The sequence below is a fragment of the Vulpes vulpes genome, chromosome 15, assembly GCF_048418805.1.
Source record: "Vulpes vulpes isolate BD-2025 chromosome 15, VulVul3, whole genome shotgun sequence".
In the NCBI taxonomy this organism is placed as follows: Eukaryota; Metazoa; Chordata; class Mammalia; order Carnivora; family Canidae; genus Vulpes; species Vulpes vulpes.
The window spans coordinates 108,143,629-108,165,802 of record NC_132794.1 but is presented as its reverse complement, the minus strand read 5'-3'; the positions used below and the strand labels follow the sequence as shown (position 1 = coordinate 108,165,802).

General features: G+C 38.7%; 1 protein-coding gene across 1 annotated transcript in view; it reads right to left on the bottom strand.

The window, feature by feature from the left end:
- Nucleotides 1–21,375, bottom strand: part of WDR11 (WD repeat domain 11) — a 59,495-nt gene extending 38,120 nt beyond the window's left edge. The window contains exons 1-10 of the mRNA XM_025994503.2: nt 21,207–21,375; nt 18,888–18,999; nt 13,710–13,863; nt 12,668–12,841; nt 10,469–10,655; nt 8,110–8,275; nt 7,335–7,449; nt 6,286–6,481; nt 5,894–5,997; nt 2,534–2,710 (exon numbers count right to left, since the gene is read on the bottom strand). Coding sequence (XP_025850288.1) covers nt 2,534–2,710; nt 5,894–5,997; nt 6,286–6,481; nt 7,335–7,449; nt 8,110–8,275; nt 10,469–10,655; nt 12,668–12,841; nt 13,710–13,863; nt 18,888–18,999; nt 21,207–21,292 — 1,471 coding nt within the window. The 5' untranslated portion in view covers nt 21,293–21,375. The remainder of the gene's footprint in view (nt 1–2,533; nt 2,711–5,893; nt 5,998–6,285; nt 6,482–7,334; nt 7,450–8,109; nt 8,276–10,468; nt 10,656–12,667; nt 12,842–13,709; nt 13,864–18,887; nt 19,000–21,206) is intronic.
- Nucleotides 21,376–22,174: the final 799 nt, after the last annotated feature.

The window sequence follows — 22,174 nt, the reverse complement described above, 5'->3', positions numbered from 1 at the left end:
GTTAACTGTGGACTCTGCAGTGGAACAAGCCTGAGTTCAAGCTCTGGTTCCATCTTACACTCTTACAAATTACTTGCCCACATTAAATCTGTGTTTTTAATTTCTTTAACATGGGAATAACAGAAAATCTACTTGCTGGAGAGTAAATGAGAAGACATATTTTTATTTTTATTTTTTTTAAAAAGATTTTATTTATCTATTCATGAGAGACACACAGAGAGAGAGAGAGAGAGAGAGACACACACACACACACACACACAGGTAGAGGGAGAAGCAGGCTCCATGCAGGGAGCCCAACGCCGCACTTGATCCCGGGTCTCCAGGATCACACCCTGGGCCGAAGGTGGCGCTAAACCGCTGAGCCACCTGGGCTGCCCAGAAAACACATTTTTAAATACTTAGTACAGTACCTGACACAAACTAAGTACATGATTATTACTATATTTCTATTATTGCTGTTGTTTTGATTTGTGATTATTATTATTCCTAAATTTTCATGGTCTTAGGTAACTTGTGTGTCTATAATTTAATTTGAAGAAACACGGCTATACTCAAAAAAGTAATGTTTCAGTCCTTAAAATGTTTTTGTAAGTTAAGCAAGAAAAATGAACAGTATTGTTTGGACAACCACTTTCTCACTGCACATGACTTAAAAAAAAATGAATGGATTCATGCAAAGTAACAGAAATAATAGAATAATAGAAATAATGCTAGGCAAGTTCCAATTTAGCTTAGTGCTGAATAAAGCTTCATTAAATATTTTACAAAACCATTCTAGAAAAATACAGTATTTTACTTGTTTACATTTATCATTTATTCCACAATAGTTACCTTCTAGTACTGAGACAATATCTAAAGAATTACCAAAACCTTTCAATTAATAGATCTTCATAATAATAAAATATTTTAACATTCTGCAAGCCTTTTGTTGTTGTTTTTAGAGAAAGAGAGAGAGCATGCATGTGTTTGCTTGAGCGGGGGTGAGGGGTAGGCAGAGGGAGAAGGAGACAGTGAATCTTAAGCAGGCTTTACACCCAGCTTGGAGCCATCCATACACAGGGCTTGACTCCATGATAGTGAGATCATGACCTGAGCCAAACTCAGAGTTGGATGCTTAACTGACTGAGCCACCCTGGTGTCCTTATATTTTGCAAGTTTTAATAATGCTGAACCTATGATCTAATACTCTAGAGGCACCACAAGAAGTAATTCCACTATGCCTCTTTTCCCTAGTGACACTGTAAAAGTTTAAGCACTTATTTTATATTTTTTCCTTTAACTTTGTGATTATACTAAATTCAATAAATGACTTGATCATCACAACATACAGTACAATACAGCTTACTCTCAATAAAAATTTCAGACCCTGACTTAGCTCCTATTATTTAGCTGTGGCAAGAAGTAATTTTCTCCAAGAAATTGACAATTTAGGTATATTGATACTGTATATACATGTACATATAATTTACATTGACAAATTCCAATTAAAATCTCTGTAAGAGGTTTAATATAAGTCAATAGTTTCTAAAGCAAAAACTAAATATTTACATTTATATAAATGTAAACATAAACTACCAAATGTTAAAATGCAAACCACTTTCAGAAGACAGTAATGGAAAAAATGGGAAAATCAGAATAGTGCCAAATATTACTCAAGTGAGCCTTTAGTACTCATGAATAGGCAGTTAGCTAACTGAGACATACTAGCAACAAAATAAACATGGGTCAGGTTTTCATATTAGGAAAAAAAAAAAATTCACAAATCATGTTATAGACCCAGAGTGGAAGTCAGAAGCCAACAAATAGCATCTTAAGAAAAAATGTTGACAATTTTAAACGAATATACTTTTTGAAATTGAAAAATACTTTTAACCTCATATACACAATACCAAATTAAAATCTGTTTTTTTTTTTCTATGAAGGAAATTAGATTACTCATATTACTATGAAATTGATGTGACAGCAAGGTGAAACTCAGACCAATTTTCTATTTACAACATAAAACTATGCAATTTCAACCCAAAAGGCAAATCTTGGTTTACTGAGACCATAGCCACTTTAAACAATGTTTCACATAATTCTTGGCAAATGAAGAACCATTATTATTATTAAACTACTAACTATGATCATATCATTAGTTAACAAAAACCCAATACAAAATGACAGGCACAGAATAAGCCTGGGGTGGTCAAAAAAAAAAAAAAAAAAAAAAAAGCACAAGGAATCTGGATTTAGGATTACCTTCCTAACATTTCAGAAAGGTACCCACTATGTCAGGATCTCTATCATCCAGTGTCCGGTGAATGAGTTAACACTGTGATTAAAAATAAATGAATAAAAAGATGGGTGGATTTAAAGGACAGAAAAACAAAAAGGAAGAAAAATATTTTAAGATGAGTATATACTTGATTTCACTGGGCCTCTTCCTCTTTATCCTCAAAGAAAGGGTTTTCTAGTAACTAGCAAACTTAAATGTCTTATAAAACATAAAGCACGCATGAAGGATTAAAAAAAGGACAGCTCCAATACTCACCAACAGCAAGCAGTGGCTGATACATCTTGATGTTTTTTGTGGTCAAGGGTGGGCACATACGGATGGCAAACTGTGGGGAGGGTAGCCCTGAAAGCAGTCCCGTCAGCAGGAATCGGAGGTGCACTTCCTGCAGAATGGGGCCTTTAGGATGCTCCTCCCCAGCAATGGCACTTTGTCCTGATTGATGATCCAAAGTACAAATACATTACTTATAATGTAGGCTGAAATTTACAGAAACTTTTCAGTGGAAATACTCTTCAGGTCTAGAAGAAATACCCTTCAGACCTACAAGGTACCAGGAAGCACTCCAGGGGCTGCAGCTAAGCAATGACGCTGTTCTTGGCTCTGGGTCATAAACCACACTGTCTGCCATCTCAAAGGACAGATTACTCCAGACTATCGCTGTCCAGAATTCAGGAACTTTTGTCATCTAGAGAGTATTGTTTTAGCCAAAGTTCCTGGTATTATGTACTAAACAAGCAAATCACGGGACCTGAGTCAGAAACCAGCTTCTGTGGAGCAGGGTGCTGCCGCACATTCCCACCTCACTGCCTACCTTTCTAAAGGGTTGCTTTTCAATGTGATGTACTTTACAAAATATACATAATGTTGGTAATCACGAACTGCAGGTTCAAAGAACTCATTTAGATTTCTAATCAGAAATCTTCTCAATGTGTCAATGTAATTACAAAATCTAAGCTTCATAATTAAATACTTCATATATAAATATATAAATACATCATATATAATAAACTGTATATAAATAATATAAGAATATACAAATACATAATATAAGAATATATAAACTGTCACTGTTGATAGTTAAATCTTAAATGGGCATTATTTTCAGATACAGTATTTGTACTTAGGTTATTAAGTCTCAAACTAAAAGGATTCAGTAAAACCATTCTAACGAAATGTGAACAAACAAAATCAAGACCATTCACTAAAAAGGGTATACAAATTTCCTACCTATAAACCACTTGAGTACTGGAATAAAGTTGTCAAAACATATAATAAAACATACATGAAAGTGTGTATGCACGCGCACACACACACATACCCATGAAAGGGAAAAAATGTAAATAATTACTATAAATGGGTGATGGGACTATGAATACCTTAACCTCCTCAGGTTATATAGTTGTTTTAATAACAACGTTATTTTAAAATTCATTAAGATGTACAGAAAAAATGATCATCAATTTAATCCAAATAAGATAATCCCTTAGGATCCACCATATGATTGATATCAATCTTTGGTAACAAAAGATGAGGTCTAAAGAATGTGAATTTCAACCGAGAGGTACCATGTTTACAAACTCTCCATAGCTTGGAGTTGACTCCTGGGAATGGCCATATTTTTCTTAGAACTTCTTCCATAAGAGGCAATTCACAAGGTAGGGCAGATTAGGCCTTAAAAAGCAGCAGGCTTTACCCAATGAATATAAATCAGGCCTCTATATTTAACTGAATTGCTTTCAATTATCATTAAGGCCACAGTGAATTTCAAATTAAAAGTTTAATTGAAAGCTTTAATTAAAATGTTTTCAAATAACAAAGCATTATTTATTTGATGATTTTAAATCAACTACATTGTCAGGAACTGCATACAATCTGTATCCTTTTGTCTTTTAAGAAAATGTAATTCATTTCACTTAGACACCTAAACAGCATGAAATTTCAACCTCCTGTGGGCTTCATTACTGATTAGTTCTGTGCATGAGTGTTCATAATTTTTTTCACTTTAATATTTTATATTAAGTAGAGACAAGGTCAATTAACTCAGAAAACTGTGTTACTGATAAAATGAATTTTGCAAAACAAGTATGTGTTGGACTTATAAGTATAGACTTATGTCTGGAAAGTGAAGAGAAAGAACTTTAAATATACAAGTTAGTATCACTGAGAAGGATTTTACAACTGGCAAGAAATCATGAAGAAACCAAGGCCTGAAAAGGTCAGATCTTGCCTAAGATCACAGTGGAGCAGCCAGGACAAAAGACCATGGCCAAGGAGGTTCACCCTTGGGGTGACTGGGAACCCATTTTAGCTCTTCCATTTATTGGCTGTGTGGTATAAGGCAAATTTTTAAAATCTCTCTGGATTTCAGTTCCCACTTTTATAAAATAGAAATAGTATTACCTACCTTGTAGGATTATTAAAGTAATCATTTTAATTGTACTAAGCACCCAATAAATGTCACTTCTGAGTAAGATTAATAAGGTAATGCTTTTCCTAGAATTATCTATTTAGCATTTAAATAAAAAACTTACTAAATAATATTTTCAATTACATTACGAAAGAACAAATAATGACAAAGAAAATCCTTTATAAGCCATAGCCATAATTTTAAAAGAATTAAGACATCAAAATTGCTTGGCATATTTATAGTTGTAAAATATTTTTTTCCAAGATTTTATTTATTTATTCATGAGAGACACAGAGAGAGGCAGAGACATAGGCCGAAGAAGAAGCAGGCTCCCCTTGGGGAGCCCGATGTGGGACTCAATCCCAGGACCCCAGGATCACGACCTAAGCCAAAGGCAGATGCTTAACCACTGAGCCACCCAGGCGCCCTAGCTGTACAATATTTTAAGTCACAAATCCTCATTCTTCCTTTAATATATGCTGACCCTATAATTATTCAACAACTCTGAAACAATATTTTATCCATAAATATTTGTTGAAAGAATCACCAAAATGAAAGTTTTAAAATGTATGTCAAAATGTTAAAATAACTTTTTCTAATACTGTTCAGTTTCTTTATTCCTTCAATAAATGTTTATTGCACATCTTCAAAGTACAAGGCTCTTTGCTGAGAGCCTAGGGATACAAAGTGGAATCAAATGTCCCACATGGAGTTTATAATTTACTGGAGGAGACAAACAAAATCTCAATCACAATCAACTGATAACTATTAGGCACTGCAAATGAAGAACACTTAAGTCAGGCTTGGGACACTAAAGAAAGTAATACTTGAGCTGAATTTTAAATTAGAGTAGCAGAAAGGGAGAGAGAGGAAGTTTGTATTCAGTTCCTAGCCTAGGGACCAGTCTGCATGGGCGGCCCTGAGGGGGCAGGGTACAGCTCATTGTAGGCTAGACCTAGTGTCACCACCTTCATTTAAATCAGTCTCTCATGAATGAACATTTTCTAATTCCAACAGCTTTAATGCCAATCTATGCTTTTATGCTTAAATATTTCCTACCCTCTGATTTATTGAGAAAAGATGTTCCCATATTTTAGTTTTCTCAAGTATTAACTTTGACTTTATAATAACTGCAAATCAGTTACTTCTATTAATTTTGCCCTTCAAGAAGAATACCTAACAAATGTTAGAAGAAAAAAATAGCTTACCAATCATGTTATCTAAGGAGAGGTCTGGGAGTTTATTCTGTAGCACTCCTACAGGAATTCCACAGAAAGACACTGGTGAATATAAAGGTGATACACCAGAACTACTGCAAAGACATAATAATTACATAATTTTACATATTTAAAACCTATGTCACATTTTAGTAACCCAAATTACTAATTTCAGATCTTGGCATTCTATCCATTTTTCCATTATTTATTAATCTTACCCATAGATACTATGCTAGCAGGTTTACATAATTTCCTAATAATCTAAAGTTTGAATTCTCACTTAAATTTTTTTTTAAAGTCCCTGCTATTTTCATATGATTCTGGTGATTTTTTAAAAAGAGGAATCAAAGCAACCCAGAAAACAATCCTATTGATTCACTTACTTGTTCCGTGAATTTCGATTACAAATGGCAGACTTCAGTTCCCATATCATGACTCTGCCATCACTCACAATGAGGGCAGCTGCATTTTCATTGACAGGACAACACACCATACTGAAGGGACGGACAGTTTTTGTCACCCTGATTGCATCACACTGGCTTCGCAAATCATAGGTAAGCTCCTGCACAGGATCTGGATCTTAACATAGCATTTTCTTTTAAATATTAGAAAGCAACACAGCAAAATCACTACTACTTGCTTTAATTTAAATAAAACCTCAATTAAAAAGAACGTCATTCCTTCACTAGTGCAAAGTTTGTCCAAAATGCCTTCTCCTTTTATAATTATTACTAATTTCTTCAGAATATAACTAATTTAATGGCTGTCTATACAAAGTTTAGGCTCCAAAATAAAAACTACAATCAATACAGCTTGTTTTTTAATATTTTTAAAACAAGGAAAATAACTTTGAAAAAGGACCAATAGTGATATGACTGAATAATGTACAGTACGCTATAGGTCATCATAATTTATAGTGCTCTATAATAAGCCTGAAAATAATGGTACTCTACAAAAGATGTGAAAGTCACTTTCGCTTTTATGTAGTACATCATTTTACAAAACAGTGCTTTTATTCTCCAGGATAAGACTGAAACAGACAACTGAATACCCTAAAGACTTACTAACCTATGTCATTTTACAATGGAAGTTCCTAAAGCAGAGAAGTCAGGGGAATAATAATACAGGTATTTTACAAGGTTCTACTTATGCTGAGGAAAAATTCACAAAGATAATATCTACTTGGCCCATGGATACAATTAAGGAATTACAAAATATTACATTCTTTGCTGCATATAGGAGGTGCACTATTAAAACACCAAGAAATTAACCTTGGGCTTGTGCTTTTTTTATGCCCCATATTACAACTATATTCTACTTTCTCAAGGCCAGGATTATCATTAACTCTATGCTTTGGCTGGTATTTGCCACATAAAAGTTTATGAAATTCTGAAGAAAATTACATTAACATTGTTCTGAGATATAAACTCACCTGGTTCCTCATTTGAAGAAGTAAAAATACTATTATAAGATCTTCGAACACGTAAGGTTATACAACCATTTTCATGTAGGCAAAATAAACCATCACGCTGAAAGCAGGGTATTACCTTTAAACAGATAATATATTCATCTTAAAAAACACAAAAGATTAAAAAGCATATGCTGGGAAGCTCATAAACTCATATTTAGAGAATATGGGCAAAAAAATAAAAACAAAAACACACACATAGTCCACAAGCTTTAAAACTAAATGAATATTCAAAAACTCCCATTTATGGGGCCCCTGGGTGGCTCAGTTGGTTGAGCAGCCGACTCTTGGTTTCTGCTCAGGTCATGATCTCAGGGTCCTAGGATCCAGCTCTAATATGAGGCTCTGCGCTCAGCAGGGAGTTTGCTTCAGGATTCTAAGCAAACACTCTGCACCCCCCTACCATCCTCCCACCACCTGCTTGCTGGCACATGCACTGGCACACTCTCTCAAATCTCTAAAATACAAACAAAAACTGTCCATTTGTAATCATAAAAAAATTTGTCTTTATCTAGGTAACTTAAATAGTTCAATAAATATTTCCAGATCAGTCAGAAGAATCTCTAGGGTAAACCAAACGAATCAAAAGTGCAGAAAAATAGAAATATACAGTAACATTGTTAATTTTTAAATGAAAAGAGAAAAGCAGAACTAAGGACTTTTAGAAGATAATGTTTTTTTCTCTCTATAACATTCACAATCAACCTGGGGTGATATTTAATTTATAAATCACAGATACCTGCAGAAATGGAACTCCTGTTCGTTCTATTGCAATCACTCCCACAGTTTGATTCACCTCAAGGTCAAGGATTAAAATCTCCCGAGGATAGAGTAACAACATGTGATTTCTTTTGGAAGGCAGATATGCCAACTGAAGGCAATCATTGAGAGTTATAAATTCAGCACTGAAAAAAGTAAAGATATTTTAGGCATCAAGAAATGAATTAGGCTGTATTCATACCAGAAAAAGCTAATAAAGGGCTGAATTTTGTCCTTTCCACATAATGGTCGATGAGAAGGTACAATTGTTTCCTGAACAGACCAATAGCATCTAAAACTCAGATCCCTACTATGTGCCAAAACCCAAATTATGTCAACAGTATTGCATATGTCGGATAGAGATACTTTTCTATATTTTTGAAAAACTTAAATAGTAAGTCTATAACGTAGTAAGTGACAGAACTACACCAGCAATCACAAGATAGTGCCTTTTTTATTTTTAGTTATATAGTTATATTTTTAGTGCTTTTATTTTATAGTTTTATTTTTATTTTGCAATTAGAAGTACCAAGCAGACTGCTGAAATCAAGACTTAGTAAAAATGTGGGCAATTAGGGCCCTTGGATAAGGAGTCAATGGAACTTCTGTATAGCCTTGGATAAGTCACTTCCTCCCCTCCGCCTTCATTCACTTCCTCCCCTCTGCCTTCATTCATTTTTAAGCTGTCTTAAATCTTTTTTGAAACAAAGTAGGGTATTTTATTCTCTTATCACAGCATTTTCTTCTATGTAAATACAATTAATAAAACTCTACAAAGATTATAGATTGTTCAAGAATCTCAAGAATTATTTTAGCAATTTGTGACTCACTTATATTCAATATAACCTTTTATATTAAACATATTTCAATAGGAATAAACACATAACTATGTACTACTTTCTTTTTACCTAATGATTAAAAAAAAAGTTAGGCACCTCTTTCTGCCCATGGGTCCTATCCTCATGCTTTAATAAAAACACCCTCTTTTACTGAAAATAAAATAAATAAAAGTTAGATTAGAGGACTAAAAAAGGGGGCATGGATTACATTAAAATCTTGGGTCTGCCATTTCCTAGTTGGGTAAGCTTGAGGATTATTTAGAGCTCAATTTCCTCACTTACAAGATAGGCACAGTATTACTGCCCAGAACTGTAGTAGGATAACACATGTAAAGGCACATGGAGTAGTTCTATTTGAAGGGATTAAATAACTTGTTTCCCCCAAACTTAAAATGAATGTATGACTCCTATGAGAAGATATAACATATATAAATCATAATATAAAACAATTTAGATTTTAAAAGATTTGTAACAGAATCAATGAAAAATAAATAGAAAATTCTCAAGATACATAAGAAGCAATCTTAAATTATTTGGGCACAGGGTGGGGGATAAATTAGTGAACTTAACCTGTCAATGGTTTAATACATAAATATGATTATTTATATATAAATTCAGAATATATTTGTGGAGCAATCTGTATTTTACCATATATTTTTCAGGTAATTACCCACAAAACCTAGACAGAATAATTTCAGCATATTAAAAGAGCCTTTTTAAAATGAATGCCAAAAAAACTGCCAAAGCAATAAAATAGAAGAATCATAGCTCTCCAGAAAAAAAAATACTGAAATCTATTTCTAATGCATAAAATTAGTTACTTAAAATTCTATTTAATTGCGATTTCTGAAATATACAATAGGTAGCATTTACCAAATAAATGTTTACTAAGTCATCAACCACCACATTAAGTACTTAAACTACCGCATCTATTAATTCTTGTAACAACCATATAAAATCCTGTAAAACACTGTTTTAGAGATTGGGAGAGTGAAATTTGAGCATGATTAAACAATTTTCTGAGTCACATAACTGTAATTTCCCCTAGCATCCTGGCCTTTAACCAGTATGAGAAACATGTTTACATGCAAAAGAAAAACACCCATATTTTATTAGCTATGAGACTGCACAGCACTTCTTAAGTCAGGAAAACGTATTTAAAAATGAAAATCCAGCTTTTGTCCCCAATTTTTGAATGTATTCAACTGCCAACTGTGGAATCATCTTATATTTTCTGAGAGAAAAATCAGAAGTCTGCAAAAATCAGTGGGGGAGAGGTTAGCACAATGAGTGGCAACAAAGGAGCCACGTCAAAAGTGGAATCTCCTCTTTGGGATAAGAAACAAAACATTCTTCTCCTTTACACAAATTCAAAAGTAGAAATGAGAAAGGGTAAGGCAAAGAAGAAAATCAGTATCAATACATCTTCAAAAATGACATTTCATGAATGGATGATAAATAAACAGATGAACCATGGTTAGTTTTACACTTATAACTTACCTAGGTTTCTCCTGAGTGATTAAGATTTTTACTTTATTGAGAGCTTTCTTGGCTCCCGTGGCTGCAGCCAGCTTGTTATGAGCTGGGCTGGAGTGTGGGCTAGATATATAAACTTTTTTCCCAGGGCCCGAGGGAGGCTTGGATGGAGAGAAGTCTGAGATGAACACAATACCCTCGCTGGTGAGTACTATATTAAGAGAAGCAAAACTCTGATTAAAGTTTAATCAAGTTTAGCACGGAGTTTTATTCCAATACAATTTTGAAAGCAAGGTAATGATAATTTTAATAATATAGAACTGGCAGTGTAACGTAGTCATAACATAACTGGAATGTTCTCCAAGTTGAAGTGAAACAGGTGGTCCATTACGATTCACCAGAGGCCTCCAAGCTCAGCATTCTAAATTAATGTTTTATATTAAAAAGATATCAGAAGGTTACTGGCAGAAAGAACAAATGTTTGTTCTTCCAAATAAATTCAGTGCACAGACTTTCATTAAAAACCTTTCCTCATTATACCCCGTAACTTCAAAATCCCAAAGACTTGTCAGAATATAAAATTCAAAGAAGGAAAAAATATATAAGAGGCTTATATATAAGAGGCTTCGCATATCACACTTCAAGTTCAAATATTTGATGTGATACTAATTTTTTTATGATGATCATGAGTTACTCAGCCTAAATATATATATTTTTTTCTTTTAGAGCATCAGCTTGAACCTTAGGAAGTATAAGAGTGTTCTTTTTCTCTTTATAACTAGAGTAAAAATAGAGTGCCAACACTGGCTTACTAAGTGTACAGGAAACAGAAGTATTCAAGAAGGCAGCACCACATTTAGTAATACAAATTATGCCCTTTTATGACTGAAAAATAATCTTCCTCAACACTGGGGATAATATAAGGATATCTAAACAAAGAAATCTCATCTATCCTGGCTCCCTGCAGTTAGTGAGGCTGCTTTAAACACAGGGAGCAAAGAAGTATTCATGAGTTATGACAGCCCTAGCACATTCAATATGAGTAAATCAAAGATGTTAGGTGAATGGACGCTTTAAAATATACTGCGCTTTCATCGACTAAATTACAGAGATGCAGTAAGTTAGCCTGAGGCCTTGTCTCCTTTTCAGATGACAGAAGTCACCTTCCAAGGTCTCATTCATTCCTCTTCTTTTGTGAGGCCCTCGCTCCATCACTGGATCAGCTAAAGCAGCCCTCCTCTGTGTTCCCACAGCACTGTGTTTCATAGCTAACTAGGGAGTGCACGTACGCACATGTTCATATACACAGACCATATACATGTATATACATACAAAGCCTAACCACATGCTATTGTAGCTGCACAGCCGTGTTTCCCATTTTAGTTTCTGCTTGTACACCCTTCTCTTCCATGTTCAGCATACAGATATATACTTAGTAATAACAAATGCTGGTAGATAAACGTTAGAATTCTGAGTCATTCAAATTCAGGGGAAACATTCTTTCCCACAGCTAATTCCCCTACCTCTTTTCAGTTTTTGATCAAATCAAAATGAAGCCTACTCTGACCACTTTATCCAATACATCCATCATTTCCCTTCATTCCCTTTATGCCTGGCATATAGTAATAGCTCAAGAAATACCTGTTAGATGAATAAAGAATATTTCCCAAATCATTCAGTCACAAAATTGTGTCTAAAAACAAATCGAATTTTTAGAACAAGCAGCTCAGTGAGACATCAAAAGCACACTGGCAAAAACAACCTCTGCAAGAAAAAATTCCCTTGGGCTTATTCTGCTCCTCATATTCGTTTGTTTATGGCACTCAAAACACACACATGAATTTAAATGATTTTTTAAAAGGAAGAACTGAATTTGGCCACATACTAAATGAAACCCTTGATTCAGGTTCTTTGTTCCTAGAAAAACAAATTTAATTAAGCCTCAATTAGAATAGCACAGCAACTCTCTCCAGCTCATCTATTTACAAATTCAACACAGTGAAGGTATAGCTTGTCTATTTAAATTACTAAACATCAAAAGACTTGCAAATGATATGGGCTTATGATTTAGTATCTGTATTAGATGTTGCAGATATATGGACTTCTCCACTTGGCTCAGCTGTTTTAACATTATAGATGTATGATGTGGGTTATGTGTACCTTACATATGGAACATTAACTATATTATAAATAACTCATTTTCCACAAGAAACTATTACTCACAAGTTAAATGTGAGGGATCAAAAGGGTCAAAAGAGAAAGAAAGAATGTTATCTGCATAGCTCTTCTTCCACAGTTTGGTTCCAGTATCTGCATTCCAGAGCACAATATAATTTGGTGGATGGATAGCAAGTAGTAAATCTCGGGAAGCATCTTGATTCCACAACCACTGAACATCTGTAAGGATCAGATAAAGGCAAAATTCAGAAGTCACTTCAGAACACTTGGTTAATACGTCCTTGACATTTAGTTGTGGTTTTTTTTTTTTCATAATCCTTAAAGTCTTCACTTCCCCTCCTTCTATGTTGCATGTATGTGTGTATATATGACAAGACTGCATAGGAAAAGTGCAATTTTAGATTAAAATGAGCTGCCTGGACGTAAGAATCTCAAGATTAACATTTTCAAATTACTTCAAAGAAAATACAAGACAATTTTCACTAATAATTACTTAAAACTTTGTGTCAAAGACTATCCTGGCGATGATCAATGTCAGGCTTTCCTAACATTTTTATGGTATTATTTAATGGTACTTTGCAGTTTCATGTTTTTTACACAATAATAAACAGAATAAATATCTCTCACTCAGTGAAGACAGCCACTCAATCAAAGCTTTGAGTCTAAAGAATAATACATTGGTTTTAAGTCAGTAATATAAACAAATGTTCTATATGAAAATGAAAATAAAATTTGGATCATCTCTATTAATGGAAAGTAAGCATTGAGGGCTAATTCAAAATAGCAGTTCAGCCAAGTTTACTTTATTGTAGCTTAGATTAAAAGATTTTTATAGCAGCTTAATTTTTCTCATGCTTGACTGAGGCTGATGCTAAAATTAATGGAATTTATTAAAGCACAAATCAGCTGAGATTTGAGGAAATATGCACAGAAATATACTGATAAGGAAAAGAAAGCTAGATTCAGATCAATAAAACATACTAAACACAAGACCTAACTGGAAAGTGATGATATTAAAAGGGGGGAAAAACACTCTAAGAGTAAGTGTATTAATATAAACACTTAGCAGAGCACAGACTTTCCTCACCCTGAATAGGTTTGGCATGCTCTTGGATCTCACATTGAGCTACTCCCGCTGCTACATCCCAAACGATGATCTTTCCATTGACATCAGCAGAAGCTAAGCGCAAGGAATATGGTGAGCCAATGTTATGGTGATAATTTTCCCTGGCCCATTTAACCTAGTATCAAGAAGAAATCAAATCAAGTAAATACTTGCACTGGATGAAACTAAACACAATTTTCATACAACATCACAGAACCCAAACTACATTCTATACTTACGTTACAAAAATATTTAGAAAGAATAAACAGGAAACTGGTTTCTATCTCAAAAGTCAGACTTTTATGATTTGTGATACTTTTTAAAAGTTGCAATACTATCATGACAAAACATCTAAAATCCTAAATTGCTAAGCAGAATGTTAATTTTTTCTGAAAAAAAAAAAAAGCTTCATACCTCTAGCAACAACATAAGGACGGAATATTTACAATAAAAACTGTAAGAATTCCAGCACAAATCAGGTTAATCCTGAGCATTAAATACTGACAGAGTCCTGAATAAAACACAAGATCTTCATTTCACCCTAGGCCATGGCCTTCTGTGGCTACACAGAACCTCTCCTCCGTTCTAGCTCAGCATCCAGCTTGTCTTCTTCAAAGCATTTACCAAATAACAATTTGTAATTGTATTTACCCCATCTTGACCTATCACTAACCCATGAACTGTAAGCTCCACTGGGCAGGATCACACAGGCCTTATTCACCTTTTCTTTTCTTTTCTCTTTTCTTTTCTTTTCTTTTCTCTTCTTTCTTCTTTCTTTCTTTCTTTCTTTCTTTCTTTCTTTCTTTCTTTCTTTCTTTCCTTTTTTTGTTTTTTTCTTTCTTTCTTAAAATCTATTTATTCATGGGAGACACAGAGAGGCAGATATAGGCAGAGGGAGAAGCAGGCTTCCTGCAGGGAGCCCAATGCAGGACTCAATCCCAGAATCCCGGGATCATGACCGGAGGCAAAGGCAGACACTCAACCACTGAGCCACCCAGGTGTCCCGGCTTTCTTCACATTTCTATTCCCAGACCTTAACGCAGTGCCAAAGCTAGTGCTCAACAAGTATGTGTTTAATAAATGGACTCAACACTATAGAATCTTCAAATATATACATATATAGACGTGTGTGTATATATACGTAAAACATTTATTTCTAAAAAAATTCTAAAAAAATTCTATTTTTTTAGAATAAAAAAATTCTATTTTTTTAGAATTCTATTCTAAAAAAAAAAACAACAACATTAATTTCTAATGCTAAGGAGGGAAGTATGCTAACCAATTCCTACACTATTCACGAAAAAGAAGGAAACAAGAAGTTTTCTGAAATTCAGTGTCGATAAGCCTTATTCTGTTCTAATATATCTAATACATGCTGTCTAATGGTTCTAAGCACAAGAAGTTGTGATGTGCCTTATGGAAAAAACATGAGATAAGCTCTGTTCAGGCATGAGTTTTAGTGCTGTTGGTTAATGTTAATGAATCAACAAAAACACATACAAATCAAGGCTATATACCAATCAGTTGATGAAAACGTTGTGACAAGAGGCTCACAGGAGCCTAACTTGTATTTCCCCTATGAGCAATCAACAGTTTAGTTTTTACTAATTTTAATGTTTGCAGCAACTTTACAGAATAAAACTACCATGGATAAGAACTGATTGTATGTATATAAGTGCTTGAATTCCATTTAAACCCAAAAGCAGTGTGGGTATGTGTATATATATTTTTTAATCACCTAGATAACGTCATAATCAAACTGCTGAAAACTAAAGGAGAAAATCCTGTAGGCAACTAGACAAGAAAACACACACTGTATGTAAAGAAACAAAGACATAATTTTTCTCAGAAATTATGTAAGTTGGAAGATAGTGGAATATCTTTAAAGTATTATGAGAAAAAAACTGATGAAATACCTTCCTAGACAAATAAAAACCAAGAGAATTAATCTATATTAGATATACACCTCAAGAACTTTAAGAAAATTCTTCAGGGAAAGTGCCTAGAATACCAGAATGAAATTTGGATCCACACAAAGAAATGAAAACTCCAGAAATGCCAAAAAGATCAGGGAAATGGGTAGGAGAGAGAATATATTTTTTCAAAATAAAACCTTATACCTAACACCACTTAATGGTGAAAGACTGAATGCCTCCCCACAGGCTCAAGTACAAGACAAGAGTATCGTCCCACTGCTCCTACTCATTACAGCAGCAGTCCCAGTCAATGCAATGTGACAAGAAAAAAACCAGAAGACATAAAGATTATCAATGAAGAAACAGTCACTATCTGCAGATAACATAACTGCCTATGTAAAAAAATCCCTCCAAGGGCAGCCTGGGTAGCTCAGCGGTTTAGCGCCGCCTTCAGCCCAGAGCGAGATCCTGGAGACCCAGGATCAAGTCTCGGGCTCCCTGCATGGGGCCTGCTTCTCCCTCTGCCTGTGTCTCTGTCTCTCTCTCTCTCCTCTCTGAATAAATAAATAAAATCTTAAAAAAAAAAAAATCCCTCCAAAGTTACTAGGTCTAATGAGTTTTGCAAGATCACAGGATATAGGTCAATATACAAAAATCAACTGCAATTTTCCCTACTTTACATTATATATAACATTAATTCAAAATGCATCAGGAACCTAAATGTAAAAGCTAAAACTATAAAATTCTTAGAAGAAAACAAAGGTGTAAATCTTAACAAGAAAACAGAAGAAAAACTAGATAAATTGGATATCAAAATTAAAAACTTTAATGTTTTATTGGATATCATCAAGAAAGTATAAGACAATTTAAAAAAGGAGAGAAGGGATCCCTGGGTGGCGCAGCGGTTTGGCACCTGCCTTTGGCCCAGGGCGCGATCCTAGAGACCCGGGATCGAATCCCATGTCGGGCTCCCGGTGCATGGAGCCCGCTTCTCCCTCTGCCTGTGTCTCTGCCTCTCTCTCTCTCTCTGTGTGACTATCATAAATAAATAAAAATTTAAAAAAAAGTTTAAAAAAGGAGAGAAAATATTTACCCAACCATATTTATGGTAAGGGATGCCTACGAAGAATACATAAAGAATTCTAAAAACTCTATAATAAAAAGACAATTTTAAAATGGGCCAGGACTGAATAGACACTTCTCAAAGAAGATATACAAGTGGCCAATTAACACATGAAAAGATGCCCAACATCATTAGCCACCAGGGAAATGCAAACCAAAATCACAATAAAAACCACTTCACACCCAGTAGGAAGGCTAGCATCAAAATGACAGATAATAACAAACGTTGGTGAGGATGTGGAGAAACTGGAATCCTCAGATATGGCTAACAGGAATGTAAAATGGTGTAGCTTCTTTGGACATAGTCTGGAACTTTCTCAAAAAGTTAAAGTCACCATATGACTCAGCAATTCGACCCAAACATATGTTTGCATGAAAACTTGTACATAAATATTCATAGAAGCATTATTCATAATGTCTAAAAAGTGGTCGATCAATATATGAATGTGGTATACTTGTAGGGTGGAATATTATTTAGCAATAAAAAAGAACAGTACTGACATTGCTAAAACATGGATGAACCTTGAGTGAAAGAAGAGGAAAAGCAGCTAGGCACAAAAGGCCACATATTGTGTGATTTTGTTTATATGAAATGTCGAGAACAGGTGAATCTCCAGAGATAGCAAGTATTTTACTGGATGCCTAAGGGGAGCAGCTACAAACAGGTACAGGGTTTCTTCTCAGAGTGATGAAATTCCAGTGCTGGCTACACAATTCTATGAATGTATTTAAAACCATGGACTTGTATACTATAAACAGGTGGTTTTTATGGTATGAATATCTCAATAAAGCTGTTATCTAAAACAAACCCAAACCCCCAAATCTCAAGCTCTAATCCTCTCTAAAATTTCAGATCACTGTAATCTTAGTATCTGTGCTGCCAAAGCGAGCACCAGATCACTGTAATTTAATTACACCAGGCGTCTCAGACGTTACATGTTGAAAACTGAAGACTCACTGATTTCACACCTACTCCCCTTGTCATAGCAACACTACCATTCAGTTTTTCAAACAGAAGTTGGAATCATCCTAGTCCCTGACTGTCCTTAAACTGATTACTAAAAGGCTATCAAGTTTACTTCTTCAGCAGCTCCTGAATAGGACTCCTTCCTTCTTCAGCTTTATTTTAGGTCCTTACAATTCCCTGCCAAAATTTCTTCCAAAGTCTCCTAAATGATCTCACGGCCTCATCTTGCCTTTCTCCAAGAAATCCTCCACAGTTGCCAGAGTAGGTTTTTCTCGAATACAAATACAACCTCATCAATTGCCTGCTTAAAAATCCAAATTCCTTCAGAATCTTCTAACATTTTCAGGACGGAGGAGTGTCTCTGGCTGCCTCCTCTCAATCACCCTTTCGGCACATCCCACCTTTTAGCCATCTTTAGACACGACTACTTACCTTTGTGTCTGGTCGTCTTCTTTACCTTTGGTGCTCCCTTCCCCCAATTCTTCACTTGGCTAACTACTGTTTACTGGTCCCTAAACTGGAAAGACTTCTGTAACACCCCCCCACACACACACAACTAGGTGTTAGGTAGCTCTTTTGCCTTCCCACCACGTTCACTTATCATACCCTATTTGTGTGTTTTCATTGTTCCTCATCAGACAATGAATTGCTTGAGGGCTTTCATCTCTATATCCTTAGCACATACTAAGTGCTCAAAACTAACAAATGAATGAGTGATCTGGTAAACGGTAGAACTGGTGCCATCCATCAGCTTTAAAAATCACCTAAGGGGGGCAGCCCGGGTTGCTCAGCAGTTTAGCGCCGCCTTCGGCCCAGGGTGTGATCCTGGAGACCAGGGATGGAGTCCCATGTCGGGCTCCCTGCATGGAGCCTGCTTCTCCCTCTGCCTGTATCTCTGCCCCTCTGTGTGTGTGTGTGTGTGTGTGTGTCTCATAAATAAATTTTTTAAAAAATTACCTAAAGGCCAGTATTTCATAGCTCAACCTGGGTTGCCTGTGAAATCACATATATATGGAAATGTGAGGCTACCCCCAAATGAATCATCACCTCTAGAAGCTACTCAACATTTACACGTACGACCTAACGAGAATCTAGCGATACCTGAAATTTCAGAACAGGCCATCTATTAGAGGGTGGAAACCGGATTTGACTTACCTTGACCACGTCAGCTTTGTGTTTCTCCAAGACTTGAAGGGTCTGGGCTGTATTGGAATCGATCACTACCACAAGCGAGTGGCATCCGTAAGCAATTAAACCTTGCCAGCCCCTAACAAAACAGTGATATTAAGAAGTCAAGTACAAAACAAAGATGTAACTTCTCTCTTGCCAAGAGCCATGCTAAGATAAATCGCAAATCTAACTAATGCATACTACCACTAATACAATGATTATTTAAGCATAAAGGCCAGGGTTTGGTTTTTTGTTTTTCTTTTAGTTTTACCTTATCCCATTTAAATAAAAGGTCTACCTAACTAAAAAAAAAAAAAAAGTTGACATTTATTATGTGCATATAAAGGAGAACTGCTTCTAAGAGACACACATGCACAGCCATTAGGACTCTCCATCTCTTTGCCCTTAAGGGAATGTCCCCCTTGTCTTACTCAACCTCGAACCCTGAGCACCCACAAAGCGCCCAAGGTTGTTTCCGCGAGACTCTGGTCCTTCCAACCAGATCAAAAGACAAAACACTAGGACAAGAGGTTTTGTCCCTCCCGCCAGCTATTCTCAGCGAGTGGCCCCAGCTTTACAGCTAAGCATGAATGTTCCAAGTCGCAGGGTTTCCAGTGAAAACGGTCAAGGTGGGAGGACAGGTGAGGAACAGGTGCCTAGCATAGTCTGGCCAGCCGTCCAAAGACTAAAGGTAAGAAACAGGGATATGAGAGGGAGAGGAGGAAAAGACAGAGTGGGTAGCCAGTGGGCAGGAGCGGGATGCAAGCCTGGAGCCTGCAGCCTAGAGCCTGCAGCCTGGAACCTGGAGGCTGCAGTTTGGAGCCTGCAGCTTGGAGCCTGGAGCCTGGAAGCTGCAGCCTGCAGCCTGGAGCCTGCAGCCTAGAGCCCAGAGCCTAGAGCCTGGAGCCTGCAACCTGGAGGCTGGAGCCTGCAGCCTGGAGCCAGGAGGCTGCAGCCTAGAGCCCGCAGCCTAGAGTCTAGAGCCCCGAGCCTGGAGCCTGGAGCCTAGAGCCCAGAGCCTGCAGCCTAGAGCCCGGAGCCTGCAGCCTGGAGCCTAGAGCCCCCAGCCTAGAGGCTGCAGCCTGGAGCCTGGAGCCCGGAGCCTGGAGCCTGCAGCCTGGAGCCTAGAGCCGGGAGCCTACAGCCTGCAGCCTGGAACCTGGAGCCTGGAACCTAGAGCCTAGAGCCCGGAGCCTAGAGGCTGTAGCCTGGAGCCTAGAGCCAGGAGCCTACAGCCTGGAGGCTGCAGCCTGGAACCTGGAGCCTGGAGCCTAGAGCCCGGAGCCTAGAGGCTGCAGCCTGGAGCCTGCAGCCTAGAGCCGGGAGCCTGGAGCCTGGAGCCTAGAGCCCGGAGCCTAGAGGCTGCAGCCTGGAGCCTGCAGCCTAGAGCCGGGAGCCTGGAGCCTAGAGCCGGGAGCCTACAGCCTGGAGGCTGCAGCCTGGAGGCTGCAGCCTGGAACCTGGAGCCTAGAGCCCGGGGCCTGCAGCCTGGAGCCTAGAGCCGGGAGCCTGGAGCCGGGAGCCTCCAGCCTGGAGCCAGGAGGCTGCAGCCTAGAGCCCGGAGCCTAGAGCCTGGAGCCTGCAGCCTGGAGCCAGGAGGCTGCAGCCTAGAGCCCGCAGCCTAGAGTCTAGAGCCCCGAGCCTGGAGCCTAGAGCCCAGAGCCTGCAGCCTAGAGCCTAGAGCACAGAGCCTGCAGCCTGCAGCCTGGAGCCCGGAGCCTGCAGCCTGGAGCCGGGAGCCTACAGCCTGGAGGCTGCAGCCTGGAACCTGGAGCCTAGAGCCCAGAGCCTAGAGGCTGCAGCCGGGAGCCTGGAGCCGGGAGCCTACAGCCTGGAGGCTGCAGCCTGGAACCTGGAGCCTGGAACCTAGAGCCTAGAGCCCGGAGCCTAGAGGCTGCAGCCTGGAGCCTAGAGCCTAGAGCCGGGAGCCTACAGCCTGGAGGCTGCAGCCTGGAACCTTGAGCCTAGAGGCTGCAGTCTGGAACCTGGAGCCTGGAGCCTAGAGGCTGCAGCCTGGAGCCTGGAGCCCGGAGCCCGGAGCCTGGAGCCGAGGTGAAGGCAGGCGGCCGCGACGGGGACGGAGGTCGGGGGAAAGGGCGCACAGAAGCACGTCAGGGCAACTACCTGCACAGGGAGGGTTCGCACAGGGGCTCTGACCCCTCTCACGGTAACAACAAACCCAGCGCTGGGAGAAACCCTGGAGCGAGAGCGCAGCCCCCAGGCTCGGCGAGGCCAAGGTCCCGAGGGGGCGAGACCTCCGGTTCCCCTCCCCGACCCGCTCCTGGCCGAGCCCGGCGCCCTCACCAGTCCACCGCCGCCTTGTTGTGAGCGTTGAGGGCCCCGGTGAGGGTGCGCGCCGACACCTTGAAGTTCACGGTGAAGGGTAACATCGCCTCGGCGACCGCCGGCCCCGGCGCCCGCCCGCAACAGGAAGCGGCAGCCGCCGCGCTTCCGCTCCCCACAGGGGCCGGGCGGCTCCGAGAGCGCCGCCTTTTGGTTCCGCGGGAGGCGCGCTGCCCCGCGTCCTAGGGTTCCGCCTTCTGCAGGTTCCGGGGCCGCCTAGGCGTGGAAATCAGGAGGGGAGAGTCCCAGTCACCTTTCCGGCTTCGACCCGCCCGCTGAGGACGAGGACCGACGGCCGGGCGCTGGGCGCTGTCGTAGGCATCAGGGCGGGAGCGAGCCGGAAGTTCCTAGAACGGGGACGCGGGGGGAGGGCTCAGGGTTGAGCATCTGCCTGCGTGATCCCAGGGTCCTGAGTTCGAATCCTGCGTCGGGCTCCCTGCAGGGAGCCTGCTTCTCCCTCTGCCTCTCTCCGTGTCGCTCATGAATAAATACATAAAATAATAATTTTTTAAAAAAAGTTCTCTTAGCAATCCTTACTTCATCCTGACTCTCTCACAACCCCCTTTACTGCAACCGTGGACAGGATCTCTTTCCAGCAATAATTCTTGGCAGATGTCCATTTCTTCTCCGACACGTTCAACAAAAGAAACAAAGCAATTGGGGATTTTCCATCCTTTTGGGGTTTGGTGTCCACCTTGTCACTCTTGGGAAACACCTTTCTCAAAGATCACCACCACCACCACCCCCCCACCAACACCATCTTAGTTGTTGAACCAACGAATGCATCCTGTCTCTTGGTTGTTCTCTGGCAGCTGTTGCAGCTGCTGGTCTTCTTCCAGCCCTACGTCCTGCCCCACTGCTGCCTTTTGGGGGCAACCAGAAATGCCAATAACCAAAGGTCTAAATTGGTCACTCCCTTGCTAAAAAAA